Source organism: Adelges cooleyi, unplaced genomic scaffold, assembly GCF_023614345.1.
Source record: "Adelges cooleyi isolate 19-005CV unplaced genomic scaffold, UGA_ACOO_1.1 ACOO_flye_CR_arks_rails_tigmint_CR_PRNA_61, whole genome shotgun sequence".
NCBI lineage: Eukaryota > Metazoa > Arthropoda > Insecta > Hemiptera > Adelgidae > Adelges > Adelges cooleyi.
In genome coordinates this window covers 1-18,244 of record NW_026096308.1, presented here as the reverse complement: position 1 = coordinate 18,244, position 18,244 = coordinate 1, and the positions used below count along the sequence as shown (strand labels likewise).

Here is an 18,244-nt window from a genome sequence, read left to right as displayed (position 1 = left end):
TTCAGGGTTTCTATTTAAAACGTGTTAAGCTTGTACTATGAATTATTTTCATTTACACAATACCCATATTTTACAAAAATGATTCAAATAAATTGTTACTTACAAAAACACATTTACTTTAACTACCGAAAATTGCACCAAAATTAGTTAAATAACTTTTTAGTAACAAATGAAATTGCAGTTGTCAATAAAAACTCACAAACATAAAACCATATTATTAAAATACCAGGCTCCATGTCAAAGACTGACAAACAGTTTAAATTTATATTTTGTAAGTTATAGATAACTTGTAATCCAACAATTTATACATTTTGTTATTATTGTGTTTCTTCTATTAGATTGTCTAAATAGTTTATTCTGCATTAAACTCATTGTATTATTGTAAATAAATAGTTTATTATCCATAATGTAAGAGGGTATCCCGTATTTTCGGAATGGTGCCTAATAAATCGTTGAGATAGTATAAGTAATTATATAAATCAAATTAATTGGATTTTTATGTTTTAATATGTCTATTACGCCAAATCCTATGGTACACGGATTTGGCGTAATAGACATATTAAAAGCCATGGAAACGAATAGATTAGTGTAAATTTAAAGTTTAAACGCTGACATTCTTTAAAATGTATAGTCTACACGTTTATGGAATTAAAAATATATGCTTGTATTTGAAAAAAACGACGCTCATGCATGTATACGTAAAACAAGCATCGAACCAATTTTTTTCTAATGTCAAGAAAAATTTTTAAATCCAAAATTTCAATTTTTTAAAGTTTTAATTTTATGTTTTTTATTTATATTGTAATACTTATTTTGTTAATTTTTGGCGATTATAAAAAAATAGCTAAATATAAAATAATACTCATCAAGTAGGCAAATTATACACTATGAAACAATTTTTTTTTGTATTTTTGTTGAACTGAATTTTTTTGATTTATAATGGTAAATCTAAATGTTTTCACTAAATATGGGGTTTTTTTTTGACCTGGGGCGGAGGAAATGTTTAATATTTTTCTTTATTTTTTTATACACTAAAGCGCTAATGTATAATTAGTAGATAAAAATATAAAACTACCATTTCAATTTTAGTCGAATTTTCTGTATTGTACAAAAGCCACGATTTTAACTATTCAATAATTGAATACAGTTAATTATTTTCCAACGAAAATCCTGACCTAGCCTCCAATCAATAGACATAATGGGATACGGACTACGTGTCATTCTTGTCTTACAATATGTTGTAGCAAGTATGAGCATTTAGCTGGGAAGATAAACTGAAGATCATTTAGACCTTGAAACGAGTATTATTTACGTTATCCTCCAAACCCGGGATGAGTTCCAATATGTTTCTGATAGTCATGTAGCTTTTTAAGTGTTTAATATGTATGTGTTTATTTAACACTATTAGTAATTTTTTCTGTGAGTTGCTTTAGTTTTTCTAAAATTTTACAAATACCCTATGATGATGTAGTTAAGCATGAGCCATCAGAACACATCAGTTACACATCTGGTTTTCTTTAAACTTATGTATTTGTATATGAGTAACCTACATATTTTTCTAGTTAAATATCAAAATATGTTATTATTTTAACAATACACGTGCACGATATTTTTCTACTGGTGTACTCTAACTTAGATTGTACTTAGAGTGAGTGGCTTCTGCAAATTGTAAAGAATGTCAGCGTCTTAACTTTAAATTTACACCAATCTGTTCGTTTTCTATGGTTTTTAATATTATGTCTTCTAGGCCAAATCCGTGTACCATAGGATTTGGCGTAATAGACATATTAAAACATAAAAATCCAATTAATTTGATTTATATAATTACTTATACTATCTCAACGATTTATTAGGCACCATTCCGAAAATATGGGATACCCTATTACATTATGAATAATAAACTATTAATAAACAATAATACAATGAGTTTAATGCAGAATAAGCTATTTAGACAACCTAATAGAAGAAACACAATAATAATAAAATGTATAAATTGTTGGATTTTTATTGACAACTGCAATTTCATTTGTTACTAAAAAGTTATTTAACTAATTTTGGTGCAATTTTCGGTAGTTAAAGTAAATGTGTTTTTGTAAGTAACAATTTATTTGAATCATTTTTGTAAAATATGGGTATTGTGTAAATGAAAATAATTCATAGTACAAGCATAATACGATAAACAGAAACCCTGAAACCACTACCATTTAACCTCAAATACATTTCATATTTTTATAATTATTTCTAAATGTCTATAATATTATTACAATATAATTTTGTTTCCACCCGAATATATTTAGCTACATTAGAGTTAAACAAAATTGTCTGTATTCGACTATTGCACAAGGTCTGTTGCAATGTTAACAATTGATTAATGTCTGTTGCCTGTTGGTATCAAACAAATTTAACTTTATCATTGCTCTTTAGCAAAAACTAGTTGTTTTCATATTTCGTTTTGTCGTTTGTATATTTAAGCGTTTGAACCATTTTTCTTGAATTACTGTAGCAATGTAAACATATGAAAAATCTTTAAAATTTAACACAGTACAAAAAATGTGTATAGTTTTGTGTTTGGTCGGAATCAAGTTTTCATTAAAATTATTTTAATATAGCTGTAATTTATCCCAGTACATAGTAATATAATTTATGGGTCTTTTCTCAGTGGCGGATTTTAGATGTTGCCCCTACCATCTAAAATCCGCCATGAGGCAATCGCCCCCCCCCCCATTGGGCCGTGTTTTTGTGTGTTATGTATATTTTGAAAACGTTTATAAGTGCATTGTAATAAATTGTTATTATTAATAACCAAAGCTGGCTTATATCTTTACTGGCTACTGACTTTACCCTTTTACTCATATAACCATAGTGTACCAAAAAAAGTAACCATTAAATTCAATAAAATGCCTTAGTTAGCTCCAGCTGTGTAGTACGAGTACCTCTAATTTTTTTTATTTTTTCTTTATTATAGAGTAATTACAAAAAGAATTATATTTTTTATCATGTATTATAGTACATATCATTTATGCTTATCTGACCTACGAGTGGATCTTAAATATGTTTATTAAAACAAAAATTATAGGATAAAAGTGTTTTTTTTTTGTGCTTATTGTTTATTTGAAAAAGATAAAATAAAGTCAAGTAATAGGTTAAAATATTCATATCAATATAAATCTGTGGTAAAAGTAGTTCTTCCCGGTAGTTTTTGGAACTAGGGTAAAATGCGAATCAAGCAGTTTTGAAAGATTACACTTAAGTGGCTCTTGACGAAAATAAAAAAAATATAAACACCAAATTGAAAGAGGACTTATGCTATATTTGACAATATCTATAAATAAGTTTTTAAAGTCAATCAATCACGAAAAACATATTTTACACATTATATATTTTTATTATGTTATTAAATTAGTTAAACTATTATAATTTAATGTTTATTTAAAATTCAATATGTATTATTATTATTCGACAATTGTGATTTTATTATTTTATTCATACTTAGAATAAGGTTTTCTTTTTTTCCATTCCGAGAAGTATCATTAAAATTAGTATAATAATATAATCATACATCAGTAACATAACATAATAATATAATACATTTATTAATGCCCAAACCAATAAGATTAAAGTCTAGATCGGAGTTTGTACTTCCTCTACTTCAATTTCTCCAAAGCGCCAATCATTTGGATAAAAAAGCATACGAATTTTGTACTTCTCCTCATCGTCTATCTCCATTTCGTCGAGCTGTTTGATAACATAATCGTAGACAGGAAGACTAATTGGTAATTAAAATAAAATGAATATAACTTAAGTTTTTAATCATCCTGTGAAATAGCTTAAGTATATCTTAAAAAATGTATGAGGTCGTGTTACGATCAGCAAATCGAAAATCGTTCACATAAGGTATTTTATAATGGCAACAATTCAAAATTCATCCCTTCCCTTAAAACAAAAAAAAAAAAAAATACATATATACCCTTATTATCAGCGATTGAAAACGTTACCCAGGTAAAAACTACTTAATTTGTTATAACCCTCACAAAAGTTGATACAAATTAGCCATTGAACTTAACTGGTTTTGGCCTTGTAAAAAATAAGTTGAAAATGTTTGTCCTAGTAAAGCGTTGATAAAAATATGAACACTCACTGTGGTTTTATAAAAAATATCGCATCTGTAAAGGAGAACATTTTTTTATATAGCATGATATTAAATTACTCAAATTGTTTTACATAATTATAAAATATCTGTGCCGAAATATTTTTCCATAGGTGTAACAAATGGTGGGCTTTTCCCCCTCACCACAAACTGAATTAATGTTAAATTAAAGTTTTAACTAAATTTATAAAAAAAAAATTCATTTCAAATGTGATTTTACCACTTTTGGTTATAATAATTTCTTTAAACATGTGACCCCCCCCCCCCGGTCTTCACTATGACTGGACCCCACTGTGGTGGGTTTTTTTAGAATTTGTAATTTTAAATAAAATATAGTTGATACAACAGTAAATAACTTTTGAAGACATACCTTTATTACCATGACCGGGCCATGTACCTGCAATGAAAAATATAATTATAATACAATATTACCTTAGTACAATTATTATTTTAACTTAAACTAAATTAAAAAATGTCATATTTACTTCGATAGTCATTTTGCGGATTTTTACCGTCTGCAAGGAAAATATTATAAATGAACATTTTGTCTGAGAACACATATATATTTTATATATATATATATTTTTACCTTCAGATACCAAAAACATAGCACCCGAGTCTGGAATAAAAAACCATATTACTTTAATACTAAAACGTTAATTTAGTATGTGATTATCAACAGACTACAATACCAGTTAATATTTAAATGTTCGGTAATAGTGTTGTTTGATTATGATAAAAAACAATAGACTCTACTTTTAACCAATAATAAAAATGTTTTGAAACAAATTACACAACTTCATTAGTTATATAATGATAAATCCAACGAATGCTTTAGTCAGATTTGGAAAAAAGTTTTGTGCTCCATAAATAATAGGGGAAGATAATGTACTATTGGATAAAAGTCACATTATATTTTTCCATAATTTTATAATTATGACATACATAATTCTATACACATTATAATACTATTGCTAACCTCGCCTATCAAATAATTATATTATAATCTATCAAATTTTAAATATTAGTATTATAGTACATTTAAATCTAATCGGGATAGATTACACTACTGTAAGAAATCATAATTAAAGCTAAACTGAAAAACAAGTCATTATTTTAAAACCATTACTTTAACAACACTTTAATAACGAAATTATCATCGTTGGTATTTTGTTTACTTTACTTGGAGAAAAAAAAGAAGTAACGTTTTCTAAAATAATTATTGTCATTTTGCAAATATTTTCATAACGGTTTTTGTTCTGGGATTAAAAATTTCAAAAATGTTCATTAAACTGGAAATATATTACACAATACATAATTACAATGGCACGTCGGTATTTTAATAATATTTTAACAAAAAGAGTTGCGGCAATATTTTTATTAATTACATTTTATGAGTACTTAAGAGAGTATATGCGCCAATATAAATGTAGTAAATCGGTCAAATATAGTGACCATTTTCTTTAAAGTTACATGTTTTTTGAAAAAATAGTGCCTTAGCTATTAAAAAAAAATAGTAATCTATTCACAATCATTAAGCACCTTTAAATAAAAGTAAAAAGTGAAAAATAAATTAATACATTTTGTTTAAAAACATGTTTTTCTAAATATTGGTAAAAAAAACTTTTATTTGTAATGTATTTTTTTTGTAAAAGTTTTTTGCAAGTACATTAACTAACCATATATTTGTACTACATCATGTTTAAAACGTCAATTACTTTGAAACCAATCGAAAATCAACTACAATTTTAAATAATGTTAAACATCTTTAAATTTTAACTAAAAATATGTGACCCTGTGCAACAAAGGTATAAGCAAACAAGCTTTTCTTTTTAGTCCAAATTTAAAGACGTGTAACATTGTTTGAAATTGTATTTTTAAAAACTGAATTACAACTCATTGATAGATAGTTCTCGTTAAACAATTATTTTTCACTTTTAAGTTCAATTTAATTCGTGTAGAGTGTCCAGTCGGCCAAAACATTTTAATAAATTACATGCACCATATTGTATAGACCCCACTAAAAATGAAGTCTTTTGTTTGCCTATGATTATTATTATAATAATATGACATTTCCATAATATTATCTGTATGTATGTTTAATGTGTTAATTACCCGTAAATCTTGTATAGAGAGCTAAGTCATCTTTTTTGAATCTACCTAAAAAAAAAATATATATATGATAGCTAGTAAATCAGAGAATAACATATATGTATAATATTTATATATATATATGGGTTGTGGTATAAACATTTAAATTATACGTACCATCTGCAAACGTACAGACAACACAGACAGATAAAACAATAAAGTAGTAACTGATAGTTGCCATTATAAATCGAATGAGAGTATACTGCGGTAAACGAGAATGTTAAACGTTAAGAACAACTGTAGGTATGTGAGGGAATCTAACGAATGAAGATCGAGTTACCTGTGTCGAGCAGTTAGCAAAAATATGAAAACTACACCTGATTATACAGAGTAAACAACAATAACTTAAAATATACCAACACAATATAGGTAATGTGTGCCATAGATTTGGGAGAGCCCTCGGTATTTAATTTGCAGAGAGAATGCCAAAAAGACGAAGAAACATATTGCAAAGCGTTCAAATTGAGTAAATATTGTTCACTGTTGGTTCAGCTAAAAAAAATTCCATAATTTTTTTTAACCCCGCACTAGATCTACCTTCAGCCTAATTTTCAGACCTTGAGTCATAAAACTTTGATGGAAACAGATAAATATAGACAAAAGTTTCCACCCCTTCTAGGGATAGGGTTTAGAAATACGGGACAAGGTAGGAATTTGCGTTGGCTTTAAATCAAGGTTATCATCCCAAGTAACTAAACATGCGTTAAAATCACTTTGCACCATAAGACAGTAGTTATTTGTATAAATTTTTCTATAAAACTCAGAAATGTTTATAATTTTTACTGAAATTCTGAGGAAGATATCAGAATTTTTAAAAAGTCGGCAATTCCTCAAAAAATATAATATGCTATATTCTCCTAATAAAATTCAGAGATTTCTTTGAATTTTGATTTCTGTGATCGAATTGATTTTTTTTTTTTGTTGGCGAGTACATTTGTTATTAGGTATTAATAAAAATTACAATTGAAATTGAGTGGTAAAGGGTATTGTGAATAATAATAATTCTTACAACAAAATTTAAAACTTCATTTAAAAATGTACTACGATATATGCATCGAATAACTATTGAAAAATGGGTACTAGTTTTCAAAATTATTGTAGTTTAACACATTTCAGAGTACAGCAAAATAAAAAAATGTGTTGTTTTCGTAAGAAAAGACACAGGTGTTGAGGCCTCTTAATGACGTCAAGGTGAATTTTGTTTGGTTACATTAAACAAGTTATGCGCAGTTATTCTCTTCGCAACTTGAGAACTCGAAGTAAATTTAAAATGGACATTAAAAGTACAAAACAAGTATCATATTTCCCTAAAAGAAAATATACTGCAACATGATAATGTCTTGTGGCATTCCCCCTTCTCGAAGCTAAACTATCAGAAGACGTTCGTCCAAATTGTTTGTTTAGTCATTCAGATAGGTTTTTGTTGTTCCCAAAACTGTATTTTTAATTATTACTATAGCCATTTTTGTAGAGCTTCTAATTTTCACAAATTATTAGCTAATAGACGGTTACAAAAATGCATGCGGTTTTAACTAATGATCAAGTTACCTATGTCGACATAGGTAACAAAAATATAGAAACTACACCTGAACATACAGAACAAACAACAATAACTTAATATATACCAACACAAATGTAATGCGTCCCAAAGATTTGGGGAGGCCCCTCAGTTTTTAATATGCAGCGAGCAGACCAGAAAGACGAAAAACATGTTGAAAGCGTTCGAATTGAGTAAATATTGTTCACTGTTGATTCAGCTTAAAAATGCCCAACTTTTTTTTAGCCTCTCACTAGATCTACCCGCAGTCTAATTTTCAGACCTTGAGTCATAAAACTTTGACGGAAAAAGATTAATATAGACAACATTTTCCACCCCTTCTAGGGAATAGGGTTTGGGAAATGGTTTTGGTTTTTCAACACGTTTTATTAGTACTTTATGCGTCTACTTACTATATTTTGAAAATATAACATACAATACAAATTTGAAACAAATGGTGTTTTTTTTTTTTTTTTTTTTAATAGCGCGCTGAATATTTTTAATAAGTTCAAAATATGTACATTTTTGAACTTTTTTTTATTTTAGGTTAGGTTTATTTTGAGTTTTTGAAATGTTTGTTTCAATACTTACATGATAAACTTGTTCATGTAGGACATTAAATGTATTCGTAGATTGATGATATTATCTACCAATAATCATGTTTCGTTTTAATTCAAACTATAAGCTTTTATATTTAATATTGGCCTTAATATCAAATTAGAAAATTTATATTTTTAACGCCGGTTTTTTTTACAAAGATTTACTCGTTGTACCGTTTTTAAAGCTCATTGAAATGTAAACATTTTTTTTTTCATTTAGGTAATAACTAGCTTATAGATTACAAAGGTGCATACAGTTTTTGTTAGGTATTCATAAAACCTACAAAAAAATACAGAGATCGGCCGGTAAAATGCTTGTCAGGAATTGGAATATATTATAATAATTTATATTTGGCGTAAGGATGAACCTTTTTTGGGATAGATTGAGATTGATAAAATATCGTGCAGGTGTATTGTTAAAATAATAACATATTTTGATATTAAACTAGAAAAATATGTAGGTTACTCATATACAAATACATATGTTTAAAGAAAACCAGATGTGTAACTGGTGTGTTCTGATGGCTCAAGCTTAACTACTAGACAAAAAATAATCAACCGAATTTCAAAATTACAGTTCTCTGGAAATAATAATATGGTTGTTCTTAATTTGAAACAAGTGTCCATTTAGATAATATTATTTTGAGTATTGAAAATGGTGTTATCATCAATACCCTAATTTGTAAAATTTTAGAAAAACTAAAGCAACTCACAGAAAAAATTACTAATAGCATTAAATAAACACATAAGTATAAAACACTTAAATAACTACATGACTAACAGAAACATATTGGAACTCATCCCGGGTTTGAAGGATAACGTAAATAATACTCGTTTCAAGGTCTAAATGATCTTCAGTTTATCTTCCCAGCTAAATGCTCATACTTGCTACAACATATTTTAAGACAAGAATGACACGTAGTCCGTATCCCATTATGTCTATTGATTGGAGGCTAGGTCAGGATTTTCGTTGGAAAATAATTAACTGTATTCAATTATTGAATAGTTAAAATCTGCCTGGCCAATTCAATATTAACTGTTGTCCACAGTTTCTATGCGAATTGCGCGACCCGGGAATAGTTATAACAGCTATATAGTTTAATGGGCTTTGTGGTTCTATTAAAATAAAACATAGGCTCAACATTTCTGTTTAAAAACTTGCAATATCTAATATTTTTAATCACTTTTACAATATGATTTTAAACTACAGTTAAAACTGTTTAATATAACCGTTTTTTTTTTCAAGAGGTTCTTTTTTAGAACAGATTCAAAAATACATTTTCTTTATTTTGATATATGTTTGCAATAGTGTGTATAAAGGTAGAGTACTACCTGTTTATGAGAGCGTTGTTTAAAACACATTGATATAATATTCTAGTACAAAATACAAAGACACCCATACAAGAGTTAAACTTTATTCTCTTTAAAACATTTTATTTTAACATTACGAGAGCTGTTATATTTTACAAATCAATTTTTATAGGTTTTGATTTCGTTATTAACGTTTAAGTATGCTAGGAAGCAGACAAGCAAATGCACTAAAAATAACCCAGGTTTATTTTTAATTGTATTATGTTTCATTTTTTTTGTGTTTTTAAATGCTTAAAAGAATTGTTCTGTATGATATTACTCTATTGTTACATACATTATAATGATGACCAATTTTTGTTAAAATCAAAAATAAAGGTTGTATTAAAATATTTGTCATTTGTGTACATTTCAGCTGTCATTGTAAAAAGTGCTGTATTTAATGCAAAAACCCGAAACCTTGGTTTTTGTACAATACGGAAAATGCGAATAAAATTTAAATACTAATTTTCAATTTATATCTATTAACTGTACATTAGTGCCTTAGCGTATAGAAGAATAAAGAAAAAAAAATTAAACATTTTCTCCGCCTCGAGTCAAAAAAACCAATATTCAGAATGATATAAATTTTCCATCATAAATAAATAATTGTAGTTTAACATAAATAAAAAAAATTGGTATGATTTGTCTGCATAATGTGCATTTTTTTATTTTAGCATTGTTTTGGTGGACAAACAATGTAAAAAAAAGCCTGTTTTATTTTTAGTACATTTTTTATAATCATTAAAATTAACATAAAAAGTAATGTAATATTGTAAGGGGAACTGTAATATCTTAGCAAAATAATAGAATTCGAACAGAATGATGAAAACTTAAAATCCAAACACTAAAATTGATTAATACATTTCGTCTATAATTTTTGTCGATACTTGTTTTACGTATACAAGTAAGGGCGTCGGTTTTTTTCAAATGGGAACATATGTTTCTAATTCCATAAACGTGTAGACTACACATTTTTCAAGAATGTCAGAGGATGAACTTTAAATTTTCAATTTATTTTCCTGTATTGTAGCACTCTGTTTTTACAATAATTATAGATTAATTTTTAAATTGTTTTATCAAACACATATTATCATTGATTATAAATATTATCTATAATATAGTATATATAATATCTACAGTATTTATAATCAATGATAACATGTATTAAATAAAAGAAACCTTTTCAAGAATACCTAACCGAAAATATTGTACTTATGGGAGTTTCGTGCAGTCGGATTTTTTTTTACATTTTAGACTAAAAAACTAAACAAATTATCGACTATACTTAGGATGGTCCGATTTCAATTTTGTAGTAAACAGATTTTTAATTTTTTTTCTTTTCTCGTGTAAAATAAATTGGGTTTTAATGTTTTAGAATTTTTTTGTTGTAGCATAGTTTTGATGGACAAACAATATAAAAAAAAAATCCTGAAACCCTACATTATAATAAATTATATTTTGCGTAAGGATGAACCTTTTTTGGGATAGATTGAGATTGATAAAATATCGTGCCCGTGTATTGTTAAAATAATAACATATTTTGATATTAACTAACTAGAAAATTATGTAGGTTACTTATGTACAAATACGCAAGTTTAAAAAAACCAGACGTGTAACGTTCTGATGGCTTTATAGCTTAACTACTAGACTAAAAAAAAAAACAAAATGTCCAAAATACAAACCAATAAACAAAAACACATCAACTAAAATACAAAGTTACAGTTCTGTGGAAATAATAACATTTTTGCATATTAACAATTAACATGTTTAAGAAAACTAAAATACTATGCGCAAGCTGTTTAAGTCTGAGATAGAGTTTTAGTTAAAACTAGAAACACTAATCAGGCAATTTGTTATGTTCGATAAAGTGTAAAAAACAATTCGTCAATATCTTATATCTAAAAGTCAACTAGCGCCCCATGTCATAACTATGTCCTAGGAAATCTTCAATTACACGTAGTAAAAAATAGACACTGAAAAATAACATTGATTCTCTAATATAATGAAAACAACTATGGTTGTAAGTGAGTAAGTCATAAATTGATAAGTTTTGTACAATTATTATTTATTATTGTTATCAAACAAATTGCAGCCCACAAAATACTTTACGACCGAGTGATGGTATTGTCGAGTTAGGACGTTTTAGGAAATTGATCTAGGACTTATGTTTTATTTGTCAATAGCCGCAATATTTTGTCTTAATTATGAGTTAATTAAAAGATATAAAAAGAGTTATATTATTTGCCATATATAAGTAAATATTGTTTGTGCTTTTATGCCAAAGAGTGGATCTTAAACATGTTTATTAGAACTAAAATTATATAATAAAGGTATTGTTTTTTATGTGTGCTCATTGTCTATTTGGAAAATATAAAATAAAGTCAAGTAATAGTTTAAACTATTCAAATCAATGTAAATCTGTAAGTTCTCCAGGTAGATTTTGGGACTAGGGTAAAATGCGAAACAAGTTGACTTGATCGATTAGACTGAATATTAATAATAATTGCTCTAGACCTAAATAAAAACAAATGTAAGCTCAAAAAATTGTCTAAGACATATGTTATACTTGACAATAGCTATAAAGAAGTATTTAAAGGTCAATAACGTATGAAAAACACATGACCATATATTTATATTAAAATATTTTTATTGTGTTTTTATGACATTATATTGCTTTTAAAATGAAACTATTATAATTTTATGTGTATTTTAAATAAAAAAATGTATAATGTTTATTTTTTTTTTATCCAGGCAATATCAATTATCTTCAACGTTTATAGTTCCAAAGCGCCAATCTTGTACGTCAAACGTATAAATGAATGAGAACTTATCACCGTGTGGTAACGCTTCGTTTTCGTCAATTTTTTTCATAACATCATTGTATGCAGGAGAACTAAAAATAAAATAGCTATAGCTTTATTTTTTAATATTCTATGCAATAGCCCAAGTATTTCATAAAAAATGTAAGAAGTCAATTGCTCTTGATTGTAGTTAATTATATTGTAATACGTTAATGAGAAGACACTATCAAAAAAAAAAATATCTAAGCTAAAGCATCACAAAATAAAAATTAAATTCCCTATAAGAGATACTGGACTATTTGGATTGGCTAATATTTTTATGTACTTTTTATTATTTAGTTAATGTTGTGCCTATATTCTGTGTGATTTGGGTGAGGGGGAAGTGGGGCACATCCACCACAGATAATGACCAGTTCAAATTGTGCCCTTCCCCTTTTAAAAAATGTTGGCCTCGGCCTGGCCCACCTAATGCAAAAGTTTTGGCGCCGTTACTGAACTCAACTGGTTTTGACATTGTAAAAAAAAAGTTGAAAATGTTTTTCCTAGTAAAACGTCGATAGAAATATGAATACTCACTCTTTTTTTATAATAAGCATTGAACCTGTAAAGCAGAAAAGTTGTTTATAAAATATTTTACATAATAATAAAATATCTGTGTCGAAATGTTTTGTCATAAGTGTAGCAAATAATGGACACTTCCCCACTCCCCGTTAATACTAATAAGGTTAAGAAAATTGTAACTTAGTTTATTAAATACAAATTTGTACAATAAGAAAGTATTAAACTAAGTGGCCGTGTTTCTTAGTGCTTTTATCACTTTAGGTGATAATAATTTCTTTAAACCTGTGACTTCCCCGTTTCCACTATGACTGGACACCACTTGTCTGGCTTTTTTAGAATTTAAAATACTTAAATAAAATATAGTTGATAAAACAGTAAAAAATAAATTTGAACAATTATTTAAAATTATATGAAACAAAATATTGCCCTCGAAAAACTAAGCCAAAATATCAGCACATTCGGCCTGTTAAACGTATAAAAACTATTTTTTAAATAATATAACAAACACTAGTTATGACGAAATTGTGCTTAAAAATTATAAGGACAAAAACGCTGGACCGATTTGTTCATTTAGCAAGTCTATGTTTGTTACTGTCATAGATTAAAAAATCTTCATTATGTCTAGATTAGTATAATCTGGATCAAGGGAGAGCCCGCAGGTAAAAATTCTGGGGGGGTACACATTTTTTTTAATTTTCAGAAAACCAAGGAGGGAGTTCCCCGCCCCCCTGTCCCTGTGGGTATCCTTGGTACCTGGATGTTTACCTGCAATGAAAGTAATAATAAAATTTTACCTAAAACTTAATTTAAAAAATTCATATTTACTTGATCTATCACTATGCAACGGACTTTTACCATCTGCAAGGAAAATATTATAAAATAACATTTTGTCTTAGAACCCATTTTATTATACTTTTACCTTCAGCTACAAACTTCAAACCGCCGAGCACTTGAATAAAACAAAATATTACTTTAAAATGAATGCCTTAGTCGAGTTTGGAATACATTAGTGTAAAGTAATTGATAATCTATCAATTTTTAAATACATTTTTATTTTTATCAAAATCTCCTTCAGCTCCTATTCAGCACATTTCAATATAATGGAGCAGCATTTAATTTATCTTATTAATATATTGAAATATGAACAATACAATTAATTATTTTTCTTTTTTTAATGCAATTATAGAACTTAAAAAATATATTGTACATAATTTAAAAGTCGTATTTGGGTTTTAAGTAAATTTTCTTAAAATTTAAGCAATTATAAACACTCAACTTAGTAAGGAACATTTTATCTCATCAATTTTGTTTTGGTTCTGAACTCAAACTATTTTATAACCTCAACTTTAAATTAGACTTGGGAATCAAGACATTTAAGAATAAAGTTTAAAGTTAGAAAAGCATATTTAAAAAAAAAAATGATTATTAATTTGTTTTGCTTAGTTACACGCCACTACCAAGTAGCTGGCTAATCATAGGCGGACTTAAGGATGGACAATAAAGGCTAAGCCCTTTTAGTTTGGGTTAAAGTTGGGTAGAGTCTCCAGCCGGCCCAAAAATTATAATAAATTACATGTACTATATTATACATATATACCCCAAAAAAAATCCAGTCACACCAGTGATTATTATTATAATAAAAATAACATCCACATAATATTGTGAGTATGTATACTTAAGGTAAACATAATTATAATTACCATCCGCCATTGGTAAGAGAAGTAAGTCATGTTTTTTGAATCTATCTAAAAAAACAAAATTAACAATAAATGTATTGTGAAAATATGATAGCTGGTTAGATAAATCAAAGGATATATATATATATATATATCTGTATTTATATCTAGGTTTGTAGTATAAAAACTTAAATTATACATACCATCTGCAAACGAACAAACAACACAGACGGATAAAACAATAAAGAAGTACCTGATAGTTGCCATTATAAAGCGAATGAGATTATACTGCGGTAAAGAGAATATTAAACGTGAAGAACAACTGTAGGATTGTGAGGGAATCTAACGAATGAAGATCGAGTTACCTATATCGAGCAGTTAGCAAAAATATAAAAACTACACCTGATCATACAGAGTAAACAACAATAATTTAAAATTTACCAACACAGTATATGTAATGTGTGCAATAGATTTGGGAGGGCCCTCAGTTATTAATTTGCAGAGAGTATGCCAGAAAGACGAAAAACATGTTGTAAAGCGTTCAAATTGAATAAATATTGTTCACTGTTGATTCAGCTAAAAAAAATCCCATATATTTTTTTAACCCCGCGCTAGATCTACCTTCAGCCTAATTTTCAGACCTTGTGTTCTAAAACTTTGCTCGAAAATGATAAATTTAGACAAAATAGTTACCACCCCTTCTGGGGTTTGGGAAATTGTTTTGGTTATTTTTGTACTTTAATTGTCTACTTACTTTATCTTAAAAATATAATACCATACAAATTTGAAACTAATTGGACTGTTCTTTTAACTAATTAAACCACCATTTAACCTCATACAAAGTTTATATTTTTATGATTATATTTAAATTTCTATAATATTATTACAATATAATTTTATTCCACCCGAATAGATTTAGCTACATAAAGAGCTTATTAGTGTTAAACAAAATCGTAAGTATTCGACTATTCCACAAGGACCGTTGCAATGTAAGCAAATGACAAATGTATATGTTGGTATCGTAAAGTTTCAATATTATTATTATTCTTCGGCAAAAACAAGTTGTTTTCATATTTCGTTTTGTCTTTTGTGTACTTAAGTGTTCAAAGCATTTTTCTGAAATCCCTATAGCTATGTAAACAAATGGAAAATCTTTAAAATTTAACACAATACAAAAAAAAAATATGTATAGCTTTGTTTTTGGTCCAAATCAAGATTTCATTAAAATTATTTCAGTATAGCTATAATATTATCACATAACATACTAATATAATATTTATGCTTCTTAACCTTCTTAACTTAAGTGGTGGGTGAGAGAGTCGTTAAAGCAGTAGATCCACTGTAGGGAAGTAGCAGAAGACAGAGAGAGATGGAGGGAAATTTGTTGTACGGGATTGTCTTAAATGCCGGAAACCCCCCCCCCCCAAAAAAAACCCCATTGGGGGGTTTGAGATGGAGGGGGCGATGAGGCAATCGCCCCCCTTGGCTCAAGTTTATATACATATGTTATTGTAAATTATGAGAATGTTTAGTTTATAAGTGCGTGTAATAAATTGTAATTATTAATTCATCTTTAAGATAAATGATCATTAATAATATGATTATAATTAATAACAATTTTACTATACCTACAAGAAACCAAAATCTCTCCCCCCCCCCTGAACAACCCCTTATATATTTAATCATTAATATTTTATGCACTCAACTTGCGTTTTATATTTGATTTCAATCTTATGTTTACACAAAATCCAATGATTTATTTTCTTACATTATCATGTACAGTGTTTTACCACCATTTATGTATAACCATGTATAGTTTTATTTTTTACTTATCGAAAACATGTTGTTTTTCACAACAACTGTTGCCAACTAAATTAATAACAAAGAACTGTAGGTATCATGCATTTTTAAGTTTTAACATTATACATTACAAATTTACTAATACAGAATTATTATTGTCTTTTTTTCGAAAATAAGTGTTTTTAAAAGCATTACGTTTTGTATTTAATGTACTTAATTGTTAGAACTATTTATTTGCTCGTACACTAGAACCCTGATTTTACAATAATTGTAGAAGATTAACATGGTTCATGGCCGTCTCTGCTTTATATGGAGGACCCACAACAGGATTTATAATCAAACCAGAAAATATTAAGAAAACAGTTAATTTTAGGTGCATTTTATCTATTACTTTAGCTACAACAAATTAGTGTACAACTCAAAAACCACACGAATAGATTATTTTCTCTACGAATCCCAGTTTTATAAAGAATAAAAAGCCTAAGTATATATAAATAATAAATAAATTTTCCCAAATAAGATTGCTTAAAATATTTATGTTGTGGTTATTGTGTGTATTTTAATATGAAATATACGTTTTCGTATTTCAATACATTTTTTTAAAAGCGCATAAATATATTTCTAAATAAATCTAAATATATTTTAGAATGGAGTGTCTATCAAAAACTGTCACAGTAAACCTCTAAAGTTCAGTATTTATTTTTATCCCAAAAAAAAAATTACATATATTATATTTAAAATAATGTAACAATACAACACAACATAATATTCTATTATATTACTATATATAGGCAACACAATGCACAGTTCAGCGGATCAGCACAATATAATTCTTGCCATCTTGGAGGTATAATTTACAAAACATAATTTGAAAAATGGGATTCCCTAATAATTGTATTAAAACAAACAGTATTTTTTCCAAACGTACCTACACAATACACTGTTTTTTGGGGAAACAAGTGACGTTTAGTAAAACGGCGAGACGCATTTATCTAACTAAATTGGTATGCGTTTTTTTGTCGAATAATTGAATTTCGCTTATCTGCTGAAAATGTACATTGTGTTGCGTATATTTAGGAACATATAATAATATATTATTGTATTATATTGTGATATATTTAAGTGAGAAAATATATGGTTTGATATGATGTATGTTTTCCAACACGGAAACGAATTCTATCTACAAGGGCTGTGTTACTTATTTGTCTAGTTTTTATTCAAAAATGGATTAAAATAAGGAAATGTATGGTTTGATGTGATGTTTGTTTTCTAACACCGAAACGTATTTAAAACAAATAAGTTGTGTTATTTATTTGTCTTGGGCTTTTAAAATAATTTAGTGAAATGAGAAAACATATAGTTTGATGGGTTATTTGTTGTCTAACACGGAAACATATTGAAAACACATATACTGTAATACTTATTTTTGTTGTGCTTTTAAAACTTATTGAAACAAGAAAGGAAAGATGTGTTTGATGTGATGTTTGTTTTCGAACACGGAAACGAATTCTAAACACGAGGATTGTTTTTTTTATTTGTCTTGAGCTTTTAAGTCAATTTATGGAAATAAGAAAAAATATGGTTTGATGTGAAATTTGTTGACTAACACGGAAACGTATTCA

At 27.4% G+C, this 18,244-nt stretch overlaps 2 protein-coding genes across 2 annotated transcripts; both read right to left on the bottom strand.

Annotated features, from left to right (window-relative positions):
- Window positions 1-3,621: 3,621 nt before the first annotated feature.
- On the bottom strand, window positions 3,622-6,614 carry LOC126844059 (uncharacterized). The gene is made up of 7 exons (XM_050581911.1): window positions 6,416-6,614; window positions 6,263-6,307; window positions 4,737-4,766; window positions 4,633-4,662; window positions 4,518-4,544; window positions 4,139-4,163; window positions 3,622-3,766 (listed from the first exon to the last, which is right to left on the bottom strand). The coding sequence occupies exons 1-7, from the start codon at window positions 6,477-6,479 to the stop codon at window positions 3,622-3,624; spliced, it is 366 nt and encodes a 121-aa protein (XP_050437868.1). The 5' UTR covers window positions 6,480-6,614.
- A 5,829-nt stretch (window positions 6,615-12,443) lies between these two features.
- On the bottom strand, window positions 12,444-15,172 carry LOC126844070 (uncharacterized). The gene is made up of 6 exons (XM_050581926.1): window positions 15,026-15,172; window positions 14,847-14,891; window positions 14,066-14,095; window positions 13,972-14,004; window positions 13,162-13,186; window positions 12,444-12,677 (listed from the first exon to the last, which is right to left on the bottom strand). The coding sequence occupies exons 1-6, from the start codon at window positions 15,087-15,089 to the stop codon at window positions 12,542-12,544; spliced, it is 333 nt and encodes a 110-aa protein (XP_050437883.1). The 5' UTR covers window positions 15,090-15,172; the 3' UTR covers window positions 12,444-12,541.
- Between the last annotated feature and the right edge of the window lie 3,072 nt (window positions 15,173-18,244).